The following is a 22,222-nucleotide window of genomic DNA, read 5'->3' as shown; positions in this document are numbered from 1 at the left end:
ATTGAAGGCTTGCATATTATTAGAGAAAGTGCTACAGTTGGCAAAACAAAGGTTGCTACTTATCAAGAGGTATTTCTTTCAGAGATAGAATACGAAAAACTTTTTTCAGTTAATATGTAACATTATCAGAAGTATAAAGCACAAATTAAGAGAATTAAGTAAATATGATGTTCAGATAGTGAAATTTAATTATATTAAAATGGATGCCGAATCAACAGAATAACCAAAACCAAAAACTTGATTTGTATAAGAATAGTTACAGTTTTTTATTTTTAATTATTGGAGAAATCTTTAAAAGTGGTTTTTGGTACAACTAAAACAAACCCAAGATTGTGTTAAAAGGTTCTTAATTGTCTAGTAAATCTTAACAAAATTTCTAAAATCCTGTACAACAAAAGTAAAAGTTTGTCAGTTACAGTTTTCTAAAATTGTAAGAAAAGTCTCAACATCTGCAATAAAATTGAGAAAAAATAAATAGAGGGAAATAAGGCTAATTTCATTTTTAGCTATTTAGCTCATAACTGAATAAAGAAAGTTTTAAAAATATCATGTATCATCTCATTAAATACTAAAATATAAATCTTGAACACTTTACCTAAACATGCCTTGAACAATAAATAAATTAAAAATATTTCCCCACTTCTCCATTCAAGAAGATATGTTACAATGTATGTTAAAACAAGAAATTATATTCAAAAGAAGCAATATTTGTATAAACAAATAAAACAGATATTAAACTTGCTGCCTGTTTTTGTCAAGAAAATGGGATTTAGAGAAAAAAATTAATAATAAATTTATCTGTAACCATAATCAACTGAGTGTTACAAATTATTCTCTAAAGGTCTTGGAGATGTTGTCCAAATTCATCAAACGGGCAATATAGGCAGTAATATTGTTAAGTGTTCTGTAGCTTTTTATATCCCTTAATAATGAGTTGTTAATTAGATAATAAATCAAAATACTAGATGGAAGAGAGAGTGAGTATTGTGAAGATAGTGGAACTAACATTAACTAGTTCAGTTTGTCTGCAAACAGTTAAGTCACTTCCTCAGGAGGGAAAGTGCTAACCCTCTGGGTCCTCAAAATAGAAACAGTAAAATAGGTACTACATTACTCCCTGTACCCCACAGTTTAATTATCTAACAATATACCACAACGTTTCTTATTGTATTTAAATAAAAATCAGACCAACATTGCTTTGTAAAAGCAAGTTAAAATGCAATAAAATACAGCATATGAGATGATAAAATTAAGATTTTTTTTTTAATGGATGATTAATTCACTAAGTAAGCATGTGTATATGAGAATATTGAATGGAAATTTTGTAGTGAATGAAAAATGACAGGGTTCAAATCTTAAACCTTAGATGAAAGGCTAAAATGCTAATACTCCACTGCAAAGGTATTTACAAACATGTTAAGTGCTGCAATAATTTTTAATATAAATGAAGTGGAAATTGATACAAACAAAAACTAAGTGTAAAGATGTACAATACAGAGTATATGAGCTGAAGGTATTCAAAAGTAATAGTAATAGCCTATATTTAGAAAACCAATCATCATAATCTCTTAAACATAGGCTCAACTGACAGGAAATATCTTCCAAGTTTTGTTCTGTATACTCTCAAGGTCATCAGAATATGCACACACAGGCAAACCGACTCACAATGCAAATGTAGTCAGCCAAGATGTGGACCCCACAAGGTTCAATCCATGCTTTGGTTAGTAGAGTTTCATTCAGTTACGTCTATTCAACAGCTTGTATGAACTGAATGGAATACTGATCCTCCAACATCCATGTCTATTCGTCAGCAGGATACAACTTTAAGGAACGGACTGGAAGGTGATACACAAACTGGAAATCATCTGAAAGTTTCAGTTAGTGACAAGACTGTGGATTGTGTACATGATATATTCACTGCCAGTCCTAGAAAGTCAATTAGGCAGGCTAGTTATGAACTGCAAATTCCTTGTTCCACTGTTCACGACAGTAGACAAGTTACAACTCAATCATATTAAACAAATGATCGCCACCTATGTTATCAGTTTGCTGCACCATGTCAAAAACAATACTAATTGTCTTGATATGTTGTTATTTAGTGATGAGGCAAACTTTCATACATGCGGAAAAGTTAACAAATACAATAGTCAAATTTGGGAAACTGAAAATCCCCATACAGGAGCTGAAAATTTAAGGGACACACCAAAGTCAATGTCTGGTTAGGACTGCACAAAAATGGTGTCATCAGTGTTATTTTTCATGGAACCCAATGCGATAGAACACATGTACCTCGACATGCTTGAGAACTGCTGTTCCTCAAATTTTCTGCAGGCTTCAGTTTCCAAAAAGATGGTGTTCCATCACACTTTCATCAAGATGTTACTATGATCTTGAACAATACTTTCCTGAAATGTTGGATGGGACGAGGAGGTTCAACTGCATTGCCAACTAGATTTCCAGATATCACTCGTTTGAACTTGTTTACTTAAGGATGTATTAAAAGTTGTATGTATCAAAGCAAAGTTTGAAATTTGGACAACTTAAAACAAAGAATTGGTGAAGATGTTAATCTAATAATGTCGCAAATGCTCCTAAGCACCTGGCAAGAGTTTTTATCGTCTAGATGTCTGTCGAGCTACAAAAGGTATACACATTGAACTTGACTAAACTACATTAAAACGGTGATTTTCTATGTTTATTAAAAACAATTATTGAAATATATAACTTGTTTTCTTAATGTTACTTTTGGATAACTTTAGCCTGAACACCATATATATATATATATACATACACACACACAAGGTCTGTAAATAAAGTAATGAGACTAGCTTTTTTTTGGCAGCCAAAGTGGCAACATTGTAAAGTTACTAGTAAACATGTTTATATGAACAGCTGATTTATATTAGGTATTAATATTTTTAGTCTACAGTTGCCAAGTGAGACAAAAACAAACTTTTCATGAAACAATTTTTTGTTGTGCATTACAAAAATGAGTGATACTAATTATGAGCAACTTTATGCAATCAATTTTTGTATCAAACTCTGCGAGAAAGCTACTGAAACTTTTTCATAATTGAAAAGGGCATATGGAGATGACGATCTGTCATGAGCCCAAGTTTTTAGGTGGTTTAAAGCATTTTCAGATGGCCGGAAATCAGTTGTGGACGATCCAGCTCTGGAAGACTGTTAATGTCAAAACGTGATGACAATGTTGAATGAATCAGATACTTTTGGAGTTTTTGTCTATAGGACAGATTGTAAATCAATATGTTTACTGAGAAATTTTTGAGGGACTGAAGAAAAGAGTTGTTCATGTGAGATCAGCCATCAAAGACAAGCTGATGCTGCATTATGACAATACACCTTGTCACATTGCACTCTCAATTAATGAGTTTTTGGCAAAGAAAAACATTTCTGTAATTCCTCAACCACCTTATTCACCTGACTGACTTGAGGCCCTGCGACTTTTTCCTGTTCCCGACTTTAAAAAACACCTCAAAGGACACCATTTTGGAACAGTAGAAAACATTTAAAAAAATGTAACTGACTATCTGAATGATATTCCAGTTTCTGAGTTCCAACACTGCTATGAAGAGTGGGAAAACCGTTTGAAGCATTGCATGGCTTCCCAAGATAATTATTTTGAAGGTGATGAGTCCATGTATAATTGATTGTAAATAAAACGTTTTTCTGAATCGGTCTCATTACTTTATTTACAGACCACGTATATATATATATTTTTTTTCCAATGAATTATTAAATCTAATGATTTGGGGAAGATAGCTTATATAGAAATTCAGTCACCTTGTATAACATCCAAACGATAATGAGGCCATTTTCATCACTTGTTGTCAACTTGTGATGTTGCTCATTCCATGTTATAACTTGTATTTTTCCATTATGTCCTTCTAAAGTCTGATTCATCGATAAATTTGCAGGTGCTGCCAAGCCTTTTACTTTAGCATCTTTTCCTGTAATGAAATACATAAATAACAATTTCTTTGTACAACATAAACAATTAACAAAAACTGATAAACACTATACAGAATTTCAATTTTCAGATTTTTCAATAAAATACTCTGTCACAACATTATGTTATTTATTTATTTATTTAGTACACTGAAAGATTAAGATTAATTATGTACGAATATTAACAAATACAGTAAAACTATTGACTTAAAAGTTTTTTTTTTCAGCAAAAGAATGTTCAGATGTTGTTCAAAAATTAAAGTTGGGAGTTTGGAAAAAGCACACATATACAAGCGCGTGTGCGCATGCCTGAATGACAGGATTTTAGGATAAGAAATCTTTTTTGTAAATAAATCAGTGCATAAGAAACAAAAAATGCAGAAAAACAGAAAAATTTTTCCAAAGCAGAAAAATAGTTCTGCCAGAAAAAATTAGAAACTACTGCATGAAATAAATTTTATTATTATGTGCTACAAAATTCACAAATAGAAAACTTAAAAGGAAAATAAAAAATTATTTTTAAAAGGTTTTGGGCATTTTCTATTTGTGAATTTATTTTGACCATTTAGCATATAACTTACTACTTAGTATTTGTGCGCATGCCTGAATGACAGGATTTTAGGATAAGAAATCTTTTTTGTAAATAAATCAGTGCATAAGAAACAAAAAATGCAGAAAAACAGAAAAATTTTTCCAAAGCAGAAAAATAGTTCTGCCAGAAAAAATTAGAAACTACTGCATGAAATAAATTTTATTATTATGTGCTACAAAATTCACAAATAGAAAACTTAAAAGGAAAATAAAAAATTATTTTTAAAAGGTTTTGGGCATTTTCTATTTGTGAATTTATTTTGACCATTTAGCATATAACTTACTACTTAGTATTGAATACTATGTTAACACCTTGATTACCATCATAACCTTTTTTTGGGGGGGTTTTTTGTGGGCAAAAATGCTTTGGTGTTATCATACAATCATAAATAAACGATTCTTAATGTAATAACTAATATTCTCAAAACCAAACTTTATTCTACATAACATTTTATATTTTGTTGCATATAATTAATGTTTCAATTAGGAACTGGCTCTATTTATTTAAGATTAATACTGCAAGATTAATGGTCTTAGTGAAATGAACTTATCAGATATTGGTATTTTGAAACAGTATGTAGTTTATAGGCCCTATAATAAAACACAGATTAGTTAAAGAAATAAGAAATCCTCCAAAAGATTTTACTCACAACACATCAAATTTTTAGGAGAATTTATCAACATAAATTTTTCTTAAGATGAACAGACTACTTTTAGGAACAACTACTTAAATGCTTAATAATTTATTTATACTCTGCTACTATGATGACATTCAATAAATTATTTATTAATACTATATAACTTTCTGTAGGTTTAGAGTAAAAAAGGGGTAAAATTTGAGTCATTTCTACAAGTTTCATCATGACTCTTAAAATATTGGTAACAAAAGTCTGAATAGTGAATTTTATTCTATTTCATATACAATTTTTTAGTTGAGATTTGTTTTTTGTTATAATTTTACTCTTCTATTTAAGAAATTAACCATAACTCTCATGTGTTACACAAAGATTTATAATCCCACAGAAGTTATCAATTCAATATGCTTCAACAACATGAAATTTAGAATTACTGCATTTACTCAAAAATGACCCCCTTTTTTAATGCAATTATACCTTCTTATATTTGAGGCAGGTCTTACAAATGGGTAAGACCTTCATTTTGTAAAATGAAAATAAAAATAACAGCATTACCAAACTATGAATTTAGTATGTTTTATTAAACACTAAGTTATACAAATAAAAAAAAGTCTTGTTATTTGAGGATGCATGTTAGTTACATCAGGAGCATGGCTTTGTTCTGATTTACAGGTGCTGGTATGTCTGAAAACAGAAATGAACTTACGAATTCATAGTTCGAACCTATTGCCATTATTTTAACAACAGTAAAAAAAGAACAGTATTGTGTTTTAATTACCTGAAACACAGTTGTTTAGTCTGAGTCACTGCAGTTTTCATCATCATCCTCATCTTCGATGTCAGTTTCTTCCTTAGTTATGTCATCCGAATCCTTTATATGAAGTGATCTTCCATTCCATTCAATGCACAGGAGATGCCAGTCTTTTTGAAACTCTTGATTATCATTTTTGGAGTAATTACCTCCCAAACTTTGACAATCCACTTGCAAAGAAGCTCTATTGAAGGTTTCTGCATTTGTCCACTCTTCGTAAATATGTGATCTCCATCTGCCATCCATTTAATGTAAAACCTCTTAACGTGGACCTTCAATGGCTTATTGATACTTAAATCCAAGGGTTGCAGCACAGAAATGGCCTCCCAGAATAACTGCAGCGTCTGTGTACATTTTATTGATTCGATTCTTCACAGAATCTTCAAGATGGCCATGGAAGCTGCCTAAAATGAGAAGTCGTTTCTTTAACATTGCTCCAGGGCAACAATTCCCAATGACTTTTAACCAGCTGCAAATTAGTTTTGTGTCCATCCACCCCTTATCTTGTATACAAACATGTAAACAACTTGGTAGTTTTCGCTTCGGCAGAGTTTTTCTTTTAAAAATGACATAAAGAGACAATTTATTTTTCTATCTGCACAAATGGCTAACATATAACTGTGCATCTCATTTTTTCTGCTCCAGCTGTTTTCACCAGTATACTGGATTTGCCCACTTTGTTTACAGTTGTGTTTCGCAGAATTTCAAAAAAGACAGGTGTTTCATCAGTGTTTCCAATCTGAGATATGAGGTACTGATTTTTTCCTCTTTACGTAGGATGTATAAATGAAACTCCAAAACTTTGTCAGTATATTCTGCAGGTAGTCATTGGCACAAGTTGTCCGCCTCAAAGTGAATCCCTTTCTTCTCATTAATCACACCACCCACCCACGACGATGGTGTTCTGCTACTTTGCACCTTTTAATTTGTATCATTTCACAGCACTCTCTTCTCTTCTCTTCCACCCGCTCAATCACTATATCATTCATTGTGGAATGGCGTCCTTTTTTAGGGCCATAAAAGTTCGAGTTCCTTTTTTCGCGGCTTAAAGTTTATCTCAATGATTTCTCCAGTAATGAATCATGTTTGGTTTTACTAAATACTCTTGACGTGTTACTCGTACACTACTTTTTTCAGTGAATTCCAAAACATCAAACTTAAACCCTACAGTGAAACTTTTCTGTGAATTCATTTTACTGGTAACATAGACAAAATACAAGAGAAACTCACTTTCAATAAAGTTGCTACTGTTCTAACCAAAGGTCTTATTTTACTAAAAAAAAGAAAGCTGGTAGTAGGATTGAATCTGTTACTGTGTGAAAGTCAACATCTCACCCCTCCTCTGACAAATATCATAGCATTGTTTCGTGAACCTGGAAGGATAAAATTTGTCCTTGGCCAATAACTAACTGTACGTATAAAAACAAAGAAATTCCCAAAGAACAGTTTTTCTTGGAATTGCAGCCTGTCAAACTGATGGGTCTAACATTCACAAATTTTTTTTTCTAAAATTTGCCCGTAAAACTTGGGAGGATCTTACAATTGAGGGGTCTTATCTTGAATAAAACAGTATATTAAATTTGACTAAAGTAACACATAAAAACACATATAACATAGATCAAATATACTATTCAACAACACTATAAACAAATTTACAAATTCAACAAGAATATCATTAACAACTGGGCTAACCACAATGCTGATGAAAGAATTTTACTACAGATGTGGAAAGACTCTCTGTAAGCATACTTCCACATACTGAGAAAATGAATTACAATTTTCAATATAAATGTATAACTACTTAAAAACTAGAATTTCAAAATTAATTTTTCAAAACTAGTTTTACTTTAATTTTTATTTTCATCCATTGTAATATGAAGAAATTGGTATCTTTTTTTTGAAGAACTTATCTTTTTTAATTTTCATCTAAAGAAATTTTATCTATCTGTAGCAATATTAAAATACAAAGTTACCCTTGCCATCCTCACTCATTCCACATTTATTTTTCTTTTTACATGAAAAATATTGAATGAAAGGTTTTGGTTAACTTTTTAATATTCCTTTCACTGTGAAATGAAAAAAAAAAAAATGGATCAAGATTAACTGTTTTGTTTTTTATGTAATGTTCCTTTTTTATTATACTAAATACATTTTTTATTATTATTATTATACATTTTTTTTATTATTACAAAACGTTTCTTAAAAATTTTGAATTTAATTTATAATTTTAGCAGAAGAGTTAAATCCATTTAAATGAGTATGTACGTATATGTACGTACTATATATGTACGTATGTGTACACATATTAACAAACATACATATAAAAATTAGTTAATTTTTTTGCGATTGAAATTGAAATTTATTTGAATAGAGATTTATTATTTCTTTATTTATCGTTAGAGTTTTCAACAACTTTATATTTTTTGGTGCACTGTACTTAAGAAGTATAATTTTACAACTTTTGTGAAGAATAGGCAGAATCTTATATAAAATAACATTCCTTATCTTTTCTCTGCGTAAAATTTAAAAAGAAGATCAGAAAAATTCCAAGCAAGCAAAATTCCAAAGATAAGCTATTTTATTTTTATTTTTTCTAGTATGTAGAAGGATATCTTACAGTGACACTGATATAACAAACAATTGTATAATACAGATTGGTGCCGTGAAAATATTTTATTTACGAAAAACTATGGCACTTTATTAAAAGTTGGTATTACAAACAGTTAACAAGTTAGTCTTTGTTGGTGCAGTGCTAAATATGACAACTGTAAGCTCTGTTTTTTAACACAGTAAGAAATATGTTTAATGAATATATTCATTTTATAAATAATTACACAAGGATATTCATAAAAGTACATCATAAAGTTTTTATTTTAATAATCTGTTTAACAAAGAAATTTTTTTTATGAACGAGTCATATTTTAAATAATAAAAAAAAGGATGGGAAACTGTTACTCTTAATGTTCATCATAAAATGAATGACTAAAATTATTGTACTTTAATTCAATCACAAACTATTTGATTGACTGCAATTCTGTACTTGCATTCATACAAAAAACTTTTTGACTGACTTTGATAAATTTTTTATTTACAAAAACCTACATTTTGATTACCCCAATCCTACAAAGAGGATGTATTTTGTATTTCATTTTCTAGTTATATTTAAATATAGTCCATAAGTTATTCTTCTAAGCCTTTAAATAGCACATGGCATTAGCAATGCAATGCAATAAATAATCAAATCAACATAATATATAATAACTTAATTATAAGATAAAAACCACCAGATGTAGTACATTTAAAGTAACAAGACACTTATTAACTGTAGTGATTTTGAAAATTTATTTCATTGTCAGCAATTAAAATTAGAGATTATACATAAAATATATCAGCCTACCCTGCCTGTTACATATCATTAATACCTCACCTCTTTCTCATACCATGGCGTGACAATGAATGATAATTCTTATTGAAATATTAAGATTATGATAACAGTTCTACCAATTTATATAATGAACTATTGTACTCTGTTTATTAATTTATATTTACATTTAAATTAACTGATAATATTTTTAATATTATGATAATATATTTTTCAAATATATTTATTTCTAAATTATTGTATATCAGTAATTGCGTGTTTATTTTTTATAAGGTGATTACATTTGAAAACTTTTATTACCTCTATTATTATGGGTAAGATATGTGGATGACATTACTGATAAATATTAAAAATATAAAAAATGAACACAACATCATTAAAGACTAAATATGCATTATAAAAATTTACAATTTCTCATGAATTTGAAATAAATCGCAATATCAACTACCAAGATAATAATAAACAGATTTGTGACTAATGTTTATAGAAAACCTAATAATTTATAAACAATTCAAAAATCTTCAAACATGCCTTGGATAAATAAAACAAATATTTATAAAAATATAATCCCCAGAGAATTTAAATATGCAAATAAAAATGTGAATAAAATAAACTGAATTTATAAAGGAGATTATAAATATAAATGGTTATAACAATAATCTTATTAATAAGTAATATAGAAAATATATAAATAACAAAAATATGTCTAAAAAACCACAATTAAAATCATAAATAATAATAATGATGATGATAATTACAAAAATAAATATAATTTATCTATAAAATACATAACATTTAAATATAAAAATAACACTAAAAAAAATTGAATAATATACTTCACAAAAATAAATAAAGTATAAACAGGCAAACCTATAAAGTATATTTTTCAAAATAATGAAGTTAATAATAAACTTGAACTTTGTGACACATATAAAATTAAATGCAATGAATGTGACCATAAATAAAGAGATAAAACCACCAGATCACTTTCATAATCAAAGCACTTTAATAATTATAATGGCGGTAATAATAAGTTTAGAAATGTAACTGACCACTTTACAAAAAATAAACATATAATTACTGATGTATACAATAATTTAGAAATAATAGAAATGAATTACAATAATAGAGAAATTTATATTCTTGAAAAATATTATATCAGTAAACTTAAATGTATATATAAATTAAAAAACAAAGTACAATGGTTATCATAGTCTAATATTAATTTAAGTAAGAATTATCAGTCATGTAATGCCATGGTATGAGAAAGAGGTTTTAATGTTACATGGCAAGTCAGTATATGCTGATAAATTTTATGTGTAATTTTAAATGCTGATGTGAAGTAAATCTCAAAAGCGCTAAAGTTGGTAAGTACATGCTACTCTAAATGTCTGTATATCTAGTGGTTTTAATTTTATAATTAATTAAATTATATTATTTGACACAATGGGAAAAATGTTTGAAAAAAATAGGCAATTATTTAGTTGAGGTGCCTCACCCCGAAATATCAAAAAAATATCAAATTCATGCCTCACAAAAAAAATATCAAATTCATTCAAAATTAATTTATTCATTTAATGATGTATTTTGGGTGTCGGAAAATAGAAAATTAGTAAAAATTTACATAGCGATACAAATAAAAATAAAAAAAACTCAACAAAACCACAACAGAACTACTAAAAACATCACTAAACAACTAAAAACGAGCAACAAAATGAAAAAGTAACAGAACTATTAACAAAAACTGCAATAATAACCACGAATACTCAGAGCAAGAAAAACATAACCGCAATCATCAAGAGCTGAACCTAACCAAATTAATTATTTATTACTTAAATAATCAAAACATTACTGTTGATTAGTCACGGTTAGCGAGCGAAGCAAGCGTAGGTTAAGTTTGGTTAGTTTAAATTATTTATTTCATGTTTATATCTTTAAATATAATGTTTCACTATGATATAAGTATTTTTTTTCGATTTTCATTATGTTACGTGTTATTTGTATTACTATGTAAATTTTTACTAATTTTCTATTTTCCAACACCCAAAATACATCATTAAATAAATAAATATTAATTTTGAATGAATTTGATATGGTTTTTTGTGATTTCAGGGTGGGGCACCTCAACAAAATAATTACCAAAAAATATATATATTATACACACAAGTGATACACTATATTTATAATCTTACACATTATACCTGGATCAAGTTTAAGCACTTTTAACAATCCATCATCTCCACCAACACCAATCCAGCCTTGCTCATTGCTCCAAGCAAGACAATTAATCTTGGTATTATTTGGAATAGCAATCTGGAAAAAAGTGTATGTGAAATTAAATTTAGAAGCATATCTGATATTTTTTTAAATAAAATTAAAAATAATTTAAAAATATACATTAAAATTAACTGTTGGTTTGCAGTGTAGGTTTATTCCTCAGTGAGTGATAAGTTGCAACACCTTACAATTTATTTCTACAAGTGACTTACGCCTTTAAATTTTCCAAGGAGTTATCTGAATAGATCAATTTTACTTTCATGATGTAAAGTTGTGCTTTAATATTCCCCCCCAAAAACAATGTATTAAGTATTTTGTGGCTATTTTTTTTATTACTGTTTTTATACAACTTAAATTAACTGTGGTATTGGTAGTCATTAAGTTGTGTTGGAAAAGTTTTAAGTGAAGATTGTAAATAGAAATAAATTCATTGAAATTACACATTTTTCCATTATTATAAACTGAATAAGTCTTTTTTGAACGGTCTACAATGATCTCAAAAAAATAACTATTTATTAAAATATAATCATATTTTTGGGCAACATGTAGCGATCCTTTTTAAAGTTAAAAACATTTTTATTTGCTTGAGAGATATAGCTAGAATATTGTGAAAGCTGTAAAGATAACAATTAAAATAATTTCATCTAAATCTTTGTTACAATTTTTGGCTGAAAACAAAACCGAAACAAATTGGACAGAAGATGAAGAATCAGCTTCGCCAAAGGTAATCCATGTCTTAATGCTAAACTAATATATCACTTTTTAACTAGGCCTAATATCTCACAGCCTGTTTCTGTATTATGTGTATGGAAGTGATGGTGTGTGAGCACATGCACATGCACACACATGTTTTTAGGATAGGTCAAATTATCTGCCTGCTATTAACTTTTGTGGACGAGTGTCTACATGAATTACAATTTCAGTGTGTAGCTCATAAAAAAAATGAATAACATCAAATTACTTATTTTTAGGTGATTATATGACTGTGTGCAGTAAGGATTTTCTTGTAGAACAGAAGTGTACAAAAGCGTAAAGAAATTTTGGACATAAATACAAGGTCAAATACTGGGATACTATAAAAATCTTCACAACTCATTTTTTACATAAAAGGAATATTATGCATAATCTTGGAATTTTAATCAAAATCTTTAAAAATTAATATACAATCAATAATTTTCTCATAAAATCCTTTAAACCATTTTAACTAAAGCTTCAGCAATTATTTTATTCAACAACCTAAAAATTCTGAACTTAGTCTCATATGAAATGTTTGACTGTATTAGTACACCTTTAACATAATTCAATATACTAATACTATTCAACAGATTAACTTTATATAATAGTTCTTATGCTTTTAAAATACAATTTTGAAGTTCCAGTGCAACTGTTAAAGAACACTCTGGGCAATGAGTGACTTTATCCCAATCATTGATATGGTGAAGCATCAACAAGAGCAACAGTTCACTGCGTAGAGGCTTTACAATAACATGCAAAATCTCCCATAGAATGTGATAATACATCTGTTTGTCATTTCTATACTTGCATGCAATTACTAATTGATGTTCATGGGGTAAGGTTACCAGCATACAAACCAGGTTCTGATATGAAGATTGTACTTATCTTGCAGTTTGATGGCATATTGTTAAGAGATTGAGAATTTCTCCTATCCTTTAGCTTGGACTAAGTACACTACCATTTTAATGACACATTATTTTGAATAGTATGAGGAGCATCTTTATAGGCGAAGTACATTCTTTAAACCAGAATTCTTTGCTGCAGTCTAATTTGGTGATAATAAAAATATAGCAATTGAAAGTGGGAATTTCAACAGCAATAGAAATTATTTGCAAATGAGAGAGAGAGAGTGAGATATGATGATATGAAGACTAAAATAAAATATTAAATAAACCAATAAATTATTAAACTGCATTTATACTATGCAAACGGTAACTCTCTTTTTAAAATATATCTATTGGCCAGAATAATCCCTATCAAAAAACACAACTTATGGTGTTGTGTGCACCAAAATTTCAAATTCATTTACTGTACATTTTTTGATAGAATAGTTATTTAAATATATTTAACAAATATAACTCATTTATGAAAAAATAATAATTTAAGATCTAGATTAAGTTATTTAGTGTATATGCACTGATTCCTAAAGTAATACTTAACTGATCCTAAATTAATACTTTAACCACAGTTTATTTTTATTAACTGAAGAAAGTTATTTAAGTTTTTTGTTTAATTAATATATTAATTTATATTCATTGTTTAATTTTAAAAACAAAGCTTATCAATATTATAAGTTAACACTTTTGTTTATAAACTGTATTATGTGACCTTATCACCGAAGTAGTATTCACTGTAAGTTAGTTACATCATTATCTTAAGCTTTGATTATTTAAATTAAATTATTAGCTAAATTTAAATATAACTTATATTACTCTGAATTAAAATAAAATGCAGTAACTTGTTTAAATAAAATGAGTAAATGTTTTATTAATCCAAAAATATTAAAGGAAACAAGTGAAGAGGTTACAATGGCAAGCACTTGTGCATCTTAGGCCAAAAACAAAACTGTATTAGCTTCAAAAAGATGCAAAAAATGTACATAAAATCAACAAGGAAAACATAAAGTAAATATGACTGTGGTATGTACAGGGAATAATGATTTTATATCCATACTGACAACTTCCAGTTTATATTGATACTCTTGACACTTGGGAAAAGAACAAATTTAATGGATCAATGAAAGCAGAGTGTTTTTACAAATACAAAGTAAATATATTTTTGCTGCCATTCCTTATTAAAAATACTTTGTCAATGCAAACTATTTTTATATACAGCCAGAAACCCAAACTGAGGCTAAAGTAAATAAACTGTATTCAGATTTAGTGATAATCTGTATACCTTTGCGTCCTAATTCTACTCGCATTTTACAACCTGCAGATGTATCGGATTTTCATCCAATTAAAGCTAATGGTGGACAGAGTATTGGAATGAAGAAAAAACTTTCCAAATCAGGTATTAACAAAAGAGCATTATGCACCTATTTAAAAAAATATCAATTAGTAATGGAGGAAACAAGATATCGCCAAAGAAGTGAATATAAACCTAATCTGATATCATCAAAGAAGTTAATGAAGTGAATGTAGACCTAATAGCTAAAATGGAATAAACCAAACTGAATCTAACAATTACAGTGAAACAAACAAATAATATAGACTTAACTACAAATAATATTATATAAAAAAAAAAAAATGGACATGGAAATTTGCCTTTGGCTGATATTTTATTATTACCTCTTTACCAAAAAAAGAAAGGAAAAGAGAAAAACAGCAATTACCTTATGTAACAATTTCCAAAACGTGATAAGAAATACAAAAAGATAAAGCAGAAGAAAATTAGAAAAATGAACAAGAAAAAGAAGAAGGAAAATGAAAGCATGAAGAGAATAAAGTGGAGAAAACGATGAAGAATAACAAGAAATGAGTAAAAGGCATAATGAAAATGACAGATTACCAAAGAATAAAATAAGAAAGTACAATGAGGTGAGTGTTCTGATCCATTATTTAAAAAAAATAATTTGCGCCAGCATCAAAAAAATTTACTTAAGACTTTTAATAATAGACAAAAAACATAGTACAGCAATAAGTAATGAAATAGAAGAAAATTCATTCATCACTTTACTTTCATTCTTAGGAAATTTGTGCTACTCATATGCATCAAATTTCTTCACAGTAAAGAAAAAATTGAATGTGACGCATTTTTACAAAATATTTCATGAAAATGTAGGATCTTTTCCCTTATCTATCTATCAGTACATTAATTAATTGTAAACATAGATATTTTATCTTTATTCAATAGCCAATAGGACACAACAACTGGTAAACTCTTTTCAAACAAGTCCTCTCCTTCTTCCCATTGATGCCATGTAAACTCACACAAATAAGAGTCAATCACTGACCAGTGCAGACTGCAGTGGGCTTTGTTGCATTACTTTGCAAGTTGCCACATACTCTTTACTGCCTGTTTGTGTGCTAATGCCAGAGTCAATAAAATTATATTAATGTACAGCAGATAGATGGATATAATCTTGTTTTTAAAAAGAATTGTATCTTTTCCATTCATCAAATATAATTGTGTCCCCCCCCCAAAACAATATGTTCTCTTGTTTTAAGAGATACACATCCAAACACCCATGGTAATACATGGCCATCATTGTTCTTATGCTGTGAAAATATGGTTTCATCAATTTCCACAGTTTTTCAGGGACTGCTTATTTGTATCTATCTCTTAATAGGTCGTTAGCACACACTTCATGCACACAATTACACCAGTCAACCACAGTATTATGATTTATTTCCAACTTCTGCTCACAAAACTGTATTGGTAGTTTTTTAGAGCAGCAATAAATGAAAAATTTCCTGGAAAGGCAATCTAGAGCCCATCAAGTATATACCTTATCATAACTGTATGTATTCTCAACACTTACATTTTGAACAACAAAATCTCTCTTAACAATATAACTTTTTATAGCCATGATTACACTTCCTCAGATAATGTAAAATAGCACCTCTTGCAAAACCTTTATAGCATCCGGTTCATTTTTAATATTTTTAACAGACATGCACGCAAGTTTACTAACTTGCATACATGTCTGTTGTGTTATGAATTGTATTCTTTTAGTTCAAAATATTAAAAATGAACCGGATGCTATAAAGGTTTTGCAAGAGGTGCTATTTTACACACTACTATTTTACCACTACCACGGTATTTCAATAATTGTTTTATTTAGCTTGTGAAGACATGTAAAACTGTTCTGTTTATCTTGTAAATGTATCATATTGATTATAAGATGATTTCAGTACAATGTTTCTTTAATAATGTACTAGTAGACAGATAAAATTAAAGATCCAAAATGTATTCCTAATACCTAATGACAGTAACAGTGGTGATGATGATGATGACTATTTTATATATTAATATTGTATTGACAGTGTAAAACAGAAAAACTGTTAAAATATAACTCACCAAAACATTCTGTTGCCTTTTCGTTTTTAGTTTCAGAGAAATTAATAATTACTTTACTTGACTTTTGGTTATATATGTTCATTTATATATTGTGTTCCTCTAATACTGAATTTTAATTTAAACACCTATTTTGCAATATTGAAAGTTTACTTTAAGAGGTAAGTTTGTAATTTAAACTGCACATCCATGTGGATTCCCTATACAAAGCTGTAATATCAGACATATTTGAAAAAGAATTTTAAACTTAAATTTTTAATTTTTCATGACTTCTTATCAAAATCTCACTTTCAGTCTTTGATATTTTCCATCGTGAATTTATAATTACAACACATTGATATTACTTATATTTATTGTATTATTTATTTTTTAAGCATATTTCAAAATTGATTTATGTTATCAATATATTACTAGATTTGTTTATTTTTAATTATTCTTTAAAAGTTGGTAAATGATTTATATATACAAAGAATATTATTTTTTTTAGCCCAAGTGCCTACTAATCCCTAACAATCTGAGTGCCAATTGACTGTGACAAGTAACCGTCCATTTCAGTGTAAACTATTGTAGATTTGACAAATCATTCAAAAAGTTATATTTTTGTTCAAAATTAAACATGTATTTCATTTTTTGATATATAAAATCTTACAAAAACCTGTTTTCTGAGTAAAATAAATATAAATTGAATTAACATATACTGTCAACTCATCGTGCCAACGACTTTAGCCTTAACCCTACGTACTTACTAAGTTCAATCAAGAAGAAAGTTTCTTTGTAATGTTATTTTTGTACAGTTATCAGTGTAATTTATTTTGTCACGTATTTCTTTTGTGTGCGAAACACTTAAACAACATTTTTTTAAAAATTCGTCAGTATGACACGAATAAAAATGGAACATTCAATGTTTAATTAATAAATTTATGCGTAAATTGACAAACACAATTTTGTACAATGAACACGTTTTAGAATACACGATTATTATCATGACAAAAACATTATCAGAATAATCAAATTAAAACAATCACGCCTACTTACCTTCTTGCTTAAATAAATAAACATCTTGGATTATCTAATTTTACCTCCACCGGATCAAATATTTTCAACTGACCGAAATACTTCAAAATCCTATCATTGCCGGAATATTTCACTTACAAGCACAACATGAAACAGCTACTATGGCAACGGACTGTTTGTGCTAAGGAGGCAAAATGTAGTTTGGTTTAAATCCCGAGTCGTATTTTATTTTGCTGCAAAAACAGTTCAAATTATTCATTTATAGAAATAAACTTAAAAAATAGATTAAGTTTTAGATTTCAACTACAGTTTTATTGTGTTAATTACGCTTAATAAAGTAAGTTTATAAGACCAAAACGTATGGAATTATCAAACCCATTAACAACCTCTCAACAGCAACACTGTGGCTCATTTCTTTGTTTATGTTATTTTATTCGTGTGGGTCAATCTTACGTGAACAACTCAGAAGGACCTCAAATTTTACTTCATTCTTGGTCATTAAACAAAAGAATTCCGGCTTCTTTATTCAGAATATTTAATTAAAATGATTTTCTAATCAGATAAAAAATATTATATATTTCACAACTACTTTTATTTATTTACAACACTAATAGAACTTTTTTGTTTAACCTCTGAGACCACCGTTAGGTATTATTTCAAAGGATAAGATGAATGATTTGTAGCGTGTGAAAATGCCATGCCTAACTGGGATTCGAATCCGGGACCTCCGAAAGAAAGGGCGAGACGCTACCACTAGTGCCACGGAGGCTGGCAACAGTAATATACTGATTTGCGTGATCACCATTGGTAGTATGAGAGCTGCCGTCAACCGGTGAAACCATCGTGGGTTTTCTTCAAGAATGCGGTGAGTTACCAGTCCAACATGTAATGAGATTATAATTCAGTGGCGGCATATAATAAAGTTACTAGGAAGATCAAAAATACTGAACGTTTACTACTTAGTAACAGGTAACAGACTAGATAGATTTCGTCTTCCAGTATTTACGGTTGTTTGCTTCATTTATTGTTGGAATGAAGAACTCATTTCGATCGAGTTTGCAACGGAGAATTGAACATGAATAAAAACTCGCAGGTGTACTGAAATATGTAAATGTACCATATTGTGTTTTCGGAAAATGTGCACCTGAAACCTGTAGGCAATAATTAATGAAATTGTCGAAATCAAATAAAGTTAATTTGCTACGTGGAAAAGTAACGCTGAAACAATGAATTTTCACTGAGTTGAGTCAAATGCAGCACCCAAATGTTCTTAGTAGAAATTGTTAATGTTTGCCAAGACATTAATAGGTGTGTTTAGGTAAAAAATAAAAATAAGTTTGATAAATATGTTGCATCATTGGAAGAAATACAGCACCAAAGACTTTGAAGAAGCTGTCTCACACATTTTATGGTAAACCATCTGTAAAATTTTGATGATCCAGCAACTGGGGGCTGCATAAAATATCTCAAACGAACAGAGGCGCCATCAAGAGAGATGTAGTGGAACAGGAAGGCATGTGAACAGCATTTTCATATTGTTTTCTTGCTAAAATTATACTTTGGCATATATATATTATGGTATTCTTATTAAAAGAATTTTAAAACAGTAGGCAAGTATAACAAATGAAATATATTTGCAGACCTACTGAAAAGCTTGTTCTTTAATAAAACTATGAACAATGTGCTACTAGCCCAATCGTATGAAGAAGATATAGGCGGATGTGGCAACAGACACCAGTGGTTCGCCTCTTCTCGGGCCGTAGTCTGTTAAAGTCTAATTCTACCTGCGCATTCAACTCATGTTCCCTCTCCCCTCCCAGCAACTGCCTTTTCAGTTGTGTGTGTCTATCGACTGCCAGATTCCAGTGAGTCAAAATGATTAGTTTCAGTGTGAGTGCAATTTGTAATTCCTAAGTGTCTTACTTTTTACTGTTTCATGTTTACAAGCCTTTAAAACTATTAAACTGTTAACTGTCTTACCATAGAATGGTGTGAAAAAACAAAAAAAACACTGATGTTGTTGTTCTTTAATCAACCTAAAAATGAAGGCATAACAAGAAAGACCAATCTGCCTGATGAAAGTAAACTGTTGTTGGAATCATCTATCTCAGAACTGAATAATCTACCTTCAGATGATGAAAATGAACTGCTACTGTAAATAAAGTAACTTCATCTTTATCTATAATCAGTGATAGTGATGAATAAGACCATATTACTTCAAAATAGCCTTGGCCCTCCTCTGTATGGTCTAAGGAAATGTGGAATTGCAAGAAGGATGTGTTCCCTTGGCTAGATTGCCAAAATGGTAAATTAGGCTGCACAGTATGCAAGCAAGTGTCTCACCTTAATACATTTAAAAATGAACATATAACAATGTCAAAAGAATGGTCTTCATTCAGATTCACGGGTCTATGAAGCCTGCCCGGTTCATTTCTATAAGAAAAAAATTCCCTGCACAAACAGTTGGCAGGACATATGGCAGAGAGGCCAAATCTGATAAAACAAAATCAGAAACATTTGTGATAAAATGAATGTGTTTCTTCTTCAATCTTAAAAATATTTAGGTCAGTATACTAGCTGGGAAAAATATTATAGGCCTTTTTCTGATCATCTTGAGCTTTTGGAGCTTCAAAAGTTAAATGGGGTACATTGATGTTGGATTATACTCTAGATTTAGTGCAATAGAAATATTTAATCATGTTTCAGATGAAATAAAAAAAAATCACTCAAGATATTTTGAATACTTCAGGTAAAATTTCAGTCATAACTGATGAATCTACAAGCCTCTGAGGCTTGTAAATTCAGCTCTGAGCTGAATTTACTTTGATTATTTATACAAAATATGAAACAGAGCTTCCATCAAACTGCTGATACTTTTATTAGGAACTAATAAAAGTATCAGCACATCACATTTTCCACTGATGATGCTAGTGTCATGTTAGTAAAGAATTCTGGCATTGTAGAAAAATTGTCCCAAAATTATTCCAACATTATTAACCCTATGTTAGGGTTAATCTTAGCTCTATGTTTTGATTGCACTCACCCAACGTAAAACGTACACATCTGATCTTTTGCTAAATACGCTCAAACCTTTGCGCTAGCGAAGCTGTAAAGTATAAACTTATAAAGATTAAAAAGTAGAAAATTAAAAATATTTTAAAACACCACTTAGTTGTAAATAAATTAAACACACTAAAATGTGAAAAATAATTTTAGGATGGTATCTCAGAATGGATTTGACAACAAGTTTTGATATGGTGATATGCAAGATTATTATTATTAATAATATTATATGCAAATTATTATTATTATTATATTAAGATTATTAAGTCATAGCTTCAAATTAAAAATTTGATGTTTTTGACAATTTTTTCTTATGCGTGATGAATGGCCTAAAGGGTGGTATATATATATATATTATTTTGTAATATATATGTGGTATATATATATTTGGTATACTATATTTTTTTGTAAATTTCTCAAATTTTTTTGTAGATATTATTACAATTTGTTGTAACAAAAATATATTCTAGATGTATTGGAATTTAATAAAATTCTAACATACTAGTTATATTGTGTTTAATTATTATTTATTTTATCCTTTGTCCATTAGTGCTAAAATTGTTATTATTGTATACAATTTGATATGAGTTGCACCCAACAATAAAAAAACTTTTTCTCTTAAAAAAACTATTCTGTATCAGACATACAAGCAAAAGTAAGGAATTAAGGTTAATAATTTCCCACTGCCTGCTTTTATAAGCCAAATATACTAAGAACACTTCAGCAAAATTTCCACCAAAATTCAGGTGGTATTCAGTCCTACAAATGACATGCTTACATGCTTGGTATTATTATACCAAGTCCATATTACAATGAAAAAACTATTCACAGTATATAATAAAATATGTGTTAAAAAATAATATTAATACAAGAATTAAAATCAGAAATATACTCTTATATATAACTTATATATTCGACATATTATTTAAAATAAATATTTTATTATGAAGTGGTATTATAAAAATTATTTGAAAGTATTTGTTATATATTAATAAAGAAATATTACATTTATTTTAAGAAGAATTGTATAAATAATTAATTTTCAAATGATGAGAAATGACCTACAGAGTGAGTAACATAAAACCGAACCCATAATGAAACCGCTACTCAACACTATTTATGAAAGACTCTCACACAAGTAGTGCGAGTAGTGGATGTATATGTTACTACTAATTGTTGCTGCCGTTTGTCAGATGGTTACATGTCAGTGCAGTGTATGTTTTGTTGCAGTTCAATTGTGTGAGTGAGTGCAATTGTGTTTGTGTAAAATGCCTTTTAGAAAGGAAAGAAGAATAAAATCACCATTGACAGGATCTTCTGATACTGTCATCGGTTAATTATAATAATAATCAAGTAATATTAAAATGAGTTAAAAATAATCAGGAAATTTAAAATACAAAAAATTATTAATACTAAGATAAGAATAAATGTAGAAATAGCTAAAAG

At 28.9% G+C, this 22,222-nt stretch overlaps 1 protein-coding gene across 1 annotated transcript in view; it reads right to left on the bottom strand.

Moving 5' to 3' along the window:
- Nucleotides 1-18,103, bottom strand: part of Oseg4 (intraflagellar transport protein Oseg4) — a 92,698-nt gene extending 74,595 nt beyond the window's left edge. The window contains exons 1-3 of the mRNA XM_075356845.1: nt 17,735-18,103; nt 11,590-11,701; nt 3,805-3,971 (exon numbers count right to left, since the gene is read on the bottom strand). Coding sequence (XP_075212960.1) covers nt 3,805-3,971; nt 11,590-11,701; nt 17,735-17,758 — 303 coding nt within the window. The 5' untranslated portion in view covers nt 17,759-18,103. The remainder of the gene's footprint in view (nt 1-3,804; nt 3,972-11,589; nt 11,702-17,734) is intronic.
- Between the last annotated feature and the right edge of the window lie 4,119 nt (nt 18,104-22,222).

The sequence above is a fragment of the Lycorma delicatula genome, chromosome 2 (assembly GCF_047948215.1).
Source record: "Lycorma delicatula isolate Av1 chromosome 2, ASM4794821v1, whole genome shotgun sequence".
NCBI lineage: Eukaryota > Metazoa > Arthropoda > Insecta > Hemiptera > Fulgoridae > Lycorma > Lycorma delicatula.
This window is presented reverse-complemented; position numbering and strand designations above follow the sequence as displayed.